This window comes from Peromyscus leucopus, chromosome 4, assembly GCF_004664715.2.
Source record: "Peromyscus leucopus breed LL Stock chromosome 4, UCI_PerLeu_2.1, whole genome shotgun sequence".
In the NCBI taxonomy this organism is placed as follows: Eukaryota; Metazoa; Chordata; class Mammalia; order Rodentia; family Cricetidae; genus Peromyscus; species Peromyscus leucopus.
The window spans coordinates 94,601,925-94,607,924 of NC_051066.1; the positions used below are offsets into that span (position 1 = coordinate 94,601,925).

General features: G+C 43.7%; 1 protein-coding gene across 1 annotated transcript; it reads left to right on the plus strand.

Annotated features, from left to right (window-relative positions):
* The first annotated feature begins 2,382 nt into the window (after positions 1 to 2,382).
* LOC114704600 (PCNA-associated factor-like) lies at positions 2,383 to 2,765 on the plus strand. The gene has a single exon (XM_037204397.1). It carries the CDS (start codon positions 2,383 to 2,385, stop codon positions 2,719 to 2,721), a length of 339 nt encoding a protein of 112 aa, XP_037060292.1. The 3' UTR covers positions 2,722 to 2,765.
* Positions 2,766 to 6,000: the final 3,235 nt, after the last annotated feature.

Here is a 6,000-nt window from a genome sequence, read left to right on the forward strand (position 1 = left end):
GGAACATTTGCCTATAGTGCAAGCAGACCCTTCACCCAAGTTGGGCTGTAATATTTTTCTATTCGGGATAGAGAAAAAAATAAATTCATTTATCTGACACATTTTTTTGTTTTTGTTGTTGTGTTTTGTTGTTTTTACTTTTTTGAGACAGGGTGCCTTTGCTAGGGTTACTATTGCTATGATGAAACACCATGACAAAGCAACTTGGGAAGGAAAGAGTTTATTTCACTCACACTTCCATACAACAGTTCATCATCAAAAGCAGTGAGGGCAGGAACTCAAGCAGGGCAGGAACCTGGAGGCAGGAGCTGATGCAGAGGCTGTGGAGGATGCTGCTTACAGGTTTGCTTCTCATGGCCTACTCAGCCTGCTTTCTTTCTTTCTTTTTTATGGTGGTATACAACAGCCTTTAATCTTTGTGAGTTTTAAGCAAGCCAGGTGTACAGAGATAATGAGTTTCAGGCCAGCCAGGGTTATAGTGTGACCTTGTTTCAAAATCAAATCAAATCAAATAAAAGAAAAACAAAATAAAAACCACAACAAAAAGACAAATGGTTAAGATAGTAAATTTCAGGTTTCATGTATGTTCTGGTGGAAGCGCTCCACCTCAGCAGCACCCCGCACCCTCCGTCCATATGCCCAAAGAGTCTGGATTATTCTGATGGAACCTCCACCTCAATCCCCCTCCCCCATCTCTCTATCCCCAAATCCTGCTCAAGACCACTCCCACAGGGTATTTAAACTGCCCTCCAGAGAAGACACTTGTTTTTTTTCGGTCTCTCTTCCCTGTCTTCTCTCTGGAGGAGAGGGGTGTGGAAAAATCATCCGGGAGCATTTTACCCATTAAACCTGGGTTTTTTTTTTCTTTTTTCTTTTTCTTTTTTTATTTATTTAATGTCAAATGCCATTTATTGAAGGAGGGAGGAGGTCTTAAATACAGGCTTACAGCACAATGGGAGAACCCCAGAGGGCAGAAGTTCACTACCAATGTTTTACAATCTTGCATCTAAGCTGTTAACGCCCATTATTCAGAATACACGGACAAGGAACTTACTTCCCTTTAGCATTCAGGAGGGTGGAACCGGGCAGGGAATTAGCATAGGGAGGATATCAAGGTCAAGGTCCGCAAGCAAGGCAACAGTTACCCAAAACAGGGGCCAGGACCCTACAGGTCCCCCTTTTACTAAAACATGAGCTTCTGACTTGGGTTGTGGGGGACGTCAGCAGATCACCTTACCTGTCATGGAGACGCCTGCCCAGGCCACACAGGTGCTCTGTCTTAGGTTGGTGAGTGCCCCCCAGGCATTACCCATCTCTGAATACTCATTATCATACAGGCTCAATCCTGTGTGAGCTGCAGAGTTAACTGCTGCCAAAGATCTCAAAGTGGCACTGGGCTTGCAATCTGTGTGTTTGATAACAGAAAAGACCAACAGAGGTCTTATCCCACCCATAGCCAGTAGGCTAAAGGCAACTGAGCCATTCCCTTCCTTAATGAGCCTTACTGCAAATTGGAGTCCTTGTAAGATGGTATCCCCAAAGCAAATGGAACTTGACTTTATAAATTTATGATTTTCAAAGCCAATTGAAATGTATATAACTATTAAATTAAATTTATCATGCCCAATAGAATGAAAGATTAACTAACTGTGGTAGCTACTTTTGCTGCCAGGGTCTCCACTGTGCTTGCTGTAGTAAGCAATTATGAAATGGTAATCCCAGAAACAGTAACAGCAGTGGCCACCATTGCTATTACAGCAACAACAGCAGCAGCAATGTTAAGTTCTCTTCTGGAGCATGTGGGCATCCACTGGCATGGATACAACTCCAGGAACACGAATCGCCAAGGCCCATTTTTTCTTGATCCCAGCACGACTTAAGCTGGCAGTTCTGCAAAAGAACAAATAAGAACCATAAAGAAAAAACACAGCCTGCTTTCTTATAGAACCCAGGACCACCAGCCCACGGATGTCCCCATTCACAATGGTCTGGGCCCTCCCCCATCAATCACTAATTAAGAAATTGTTTTAGAGTCAGGCATGGTGCGAACACCTTTAATTCCAGCACTCGAGAGGCAGAGGGAAGCAGATTTCTGTGAGTTCAAGGCCAACCTGGTCTACAGAGCAAGTTCCAGGACAGCCAGGCATATCACACAGAGAAACCCTGTCTCAAAAAACAAACAAAAGGAGGAGGAGGAGGAGAAGGGGGAGGAGGAGAAAGAAAGGAAGGAAGGAAGGAAGAAAGAGAGAGAGAAGGAAGGAAGGAAGGAAGAAGAAAGGAAGGAAGGAAGGAAGGAAGGAAGGAAGGAAGGAAGGAAGAGCTTGTCCAGTTAAGACATCAGCAGCTGGGGCGTCGGTGCGAGTTGTCTCTTCCTGTAGGAACATGGTGTGGACCAAAACAAACTACGTCCCAGGAGCCTACAGAAAAGTGGTGGCCTCTCGAGCCCCTAGGAAAGTGCTTGGCTCCTCCACCTTTGTCACCAATTCTGCATTGTGTTCGTCGAGAAAAGCTGAAAATAAGTATGCGGAAGGGAACCCAGTTTGTGTGTGCCCAACTCTGAAGTGGCAAAAAGGCATCAGAGAGTTCTTCAGGCTGTCCCCCAAAGATTCAGAAAAAGAGAACCAGCTTCCTCCCGAAGAAGCCGGGTGTAGTGGCTTAGGAACAGCAAAGAGAAAAGCACGTCCTTTGCAACCTGATCACACAGATGACGAAAATGAATAGAACTCATTCTCCTGAATAATGCCTTCAGTTTACTTAGGTATTCTGGGATGTAAATTTGGGTACACGTGTTTGTTCAATTGGCTTGTTGAGCAGGCATTCAGTTAAGGGGGGCAGCGCTAAAATTTCACCATTCAGGGCTGGAGAGATGGCTCAGAGGTTAAGGGCACTGACTGCTCTTCCAGAGGTCCTGAGTTCAATTCCCAGCAACCACATGGTGGCTCACAACCATCTGTAATGAGATCTGGCACCCTCTTCTGTATACAAAATAAATAAGTAAATCTTTAAAAAAAAAAACTTATTAAAAAAAATTTCACCATTCAAAAGCAACTGGCTATGAAAAGGGAGAATTTTTATAATTTGTAAATTATAATTGCATACTTGAATTTATAGTGTCATATGTTGCTTCTTTTACCTATTAAGCTTCTTGCTAAAATAAATATTGAGTGATGTTCTAATTACTAATCTAAGTCTTTGAGATTTGCTTAGATCTTTGTACTAATACCATTTTATGGACACTTCATTATTGAAATAGTGCTGTATTGTTATGGCTTTTTTGCTTTAAAAAGTCGGCTTAGTTGTTTTCACATTAAAAAATTAGTATTAATTAAAAAGAAAGAAAGAAAGAAAACAAAAAAGAAAAAAAATTTCCTTACAGTTGGATGTTTTGTTTTGTTTTGTTTTTCCGAGACAGGGTTTCTCCACGTAGTTTTGGTGCCTGTAGATCTCACTCTGTAGACCAGGCTGTCCTTGAACTCACAGGGATCTGCCTGACTCTGCCTCCTGAGTGCTGGGATTAAAGTCATGCACCCCCTCGGCCCAGCTACAGTTGGATTTTATGGAGACATTTTCTCATCAGAGAGGCTCCCTCATCTCTAATGATTCTAGTTTGTGTCTAGTTGACATAAAACCAGCCAGTACACAGTGTCTCACTACATAACTTTGGTTGACCTGGAACCCACTATGCAGGCCAGGATGTCCTCAAATTCACAGAGCTCCACCTGCTTCTGCCTCCCCTGTTCAGGGATTAAAGTCCTGTGCCACGACGTCTGGCTATCTGACAGTATATTTAAACTTGCATTTGATTTTGATTGTTTAAACTGGTTCTGATACCATTTCTGCTATCTTTATTTTGCTTATTGTTGCTTTATTAAGTCAGGGTATCACTATGTAGCCAGACTGACCTCCAGAACCTCCCACCTCCGGTTTTAGAGACAGAACCTCAGGTCTCACAAATACTAGGGAATGCTGTACCACGGAACCACATCGCCAATCTTTTTTTTTTTTTTTTCTGGTACTTTTTGAGACCAGATTTCAAGTTGCCCAAGCTAGCTTTGAACTCACTCTGTAGCACAGGAAGACACTGAACTTGTCATGTTTGCATCCGCACTCTGCCAGGAGCTGGGATTACAAGTCTTTGCCTGAAAGCCAAGCTCTGGCTGACCTTCTGCTGTGGCCTCTCAAATCCTGGGATTACAGATAGAGTTAAAGATTTTTGGAGGACTGGCCTAGATATTTCCACTGTCATTAAACACTGTGCAGCTGGCCAGTAGTGTGCACGCCTTTAATCCCAGCACTCAGGAGGCAGAGACAGGCGGATCTCTGTGAGTCAGACCAGCCTGGTCTACAGAGTGAGTTCCTGAACAGCCAGGACTACACAAAGAAACCCTGTCTCAAACACCTCCAAAAACAAAACAAAAAACATTGTGGCTGCAGGGATCCTTGACTTGGCAAAATTGGTAACATGCTCACAATGCAACAACCATGTGTGTAAAAGCTGGACATGATAGCATGTGTCTGTAATCTCAGCTCTCCTACCAGCAGAAGGGCTGTGGAGACAGGAGAGACTGTTGCGTGATATTTTGTGTTCTGACAAATAAAGCTTGCCTGGAGATCAGAGTTTGGAGCTGGGCATTAGTTAACCATAGAGGCAGGCAGTGGTGGCACACACCTTTAGTCGCAGCACTTGGGAGGATCATGCCTTTGATCCCAGCACATGGGAGGCTCACATCTTTAATCCTAGCACTAGGGAGGTAGAGACAGGAATATAAAGCGGGTGGAGACATGATCTCAGCTCCATTCAGTCTGAAGTTTCATGGGGACAGGATCTCCCCCCACATTTGGTTTGAGATTTCATAGAGGTAAGAAGTCTCTGGTGGCCAGCTGCTCGCTCTGTTTCCCTGATCTTTCAGCTTTCATCCTCAATATCTGACTCTGGTTTTTTGTTTTGTTTTGTTTTGTTTTGTTTTGCTTTGTGTTTTTGTGGGTTTTTTTTTCTTTTTTTGGTTTTTTGAGACAGGGTTTCTCTGTGTAGCTTTGTGCTTTTCCTGGATCTTGCTCTGTAGACCAGGCTGGCCTCGAACACACAGAGATCTGCCTGCCTCTGCCTACCGAGTACTGGGATTAGAGGCGTGCGCCACCACCGCCTGGCTATACTGGGTTTTTATTTAATAAGACTAATTAGATTCTTGATTCAAGAGACCCTGCCTCAAACAAGGTAGACAGCAAGGACATACACCCTTGGTTGTCCATAGACTGCCACACTCACAAGAAGTTTTGAATACAGGAACTAAGAACTAACGTTTTAGTTAGCATACAAAATAGTGGGTTTTATTACGACATTTTTGTACTTGTGTCCGATTGTACTTTATTCATATTTTATCTTCCATTGTCCTCGCTTGTATTCACTTTCCCCTAAATTGGGGATATTTTATATAAAATAATAATAATCTTTTTTTGTTGTTTTGTTTTTTGAGACAGGGTTTCTCTGTGTAGCTATGCGCCTTTCCTGGAACTCACTCTGTACCCCAGGCTGGCCTTGAACTCAGAGACCCGCCTGGCTCTGCCTCCCGAGTGCTGGGATTAAAGGCATACACCACCACTGCCCAGCAATAATAATAATCTATAGAAAAGTTGGCTCAAAGTTCTAATAAACTGTTTTTTTTCAAGACTGGATTTCTCTGTGTCACAGCCCTGGCTGTCCTGGAACTTGCTCTGTAGACCAGGCTGGCCTTGAACTCACAGAGATCCACCTATCTCTGCCTCCTGAGTGCTGGGATTAAAGCCTTAAACCACAACCATCCAGCAGGATCTCAGCTGAGCAGATTGTTCAGTAGCGCAATCTCACCAACACCTCCAAGTTGTTGGGTTTCGCAAGATGGGCAGCTGGGCCCTGGGTTGGCCTCAGGCAGAATGTTCCAATTCTTAAAAATTGAGACATATCAATTTTGTTTGGTAACATAGTCACTCAGGGCTGGAGTGAACCAGTCTGGTCTCCAGGTC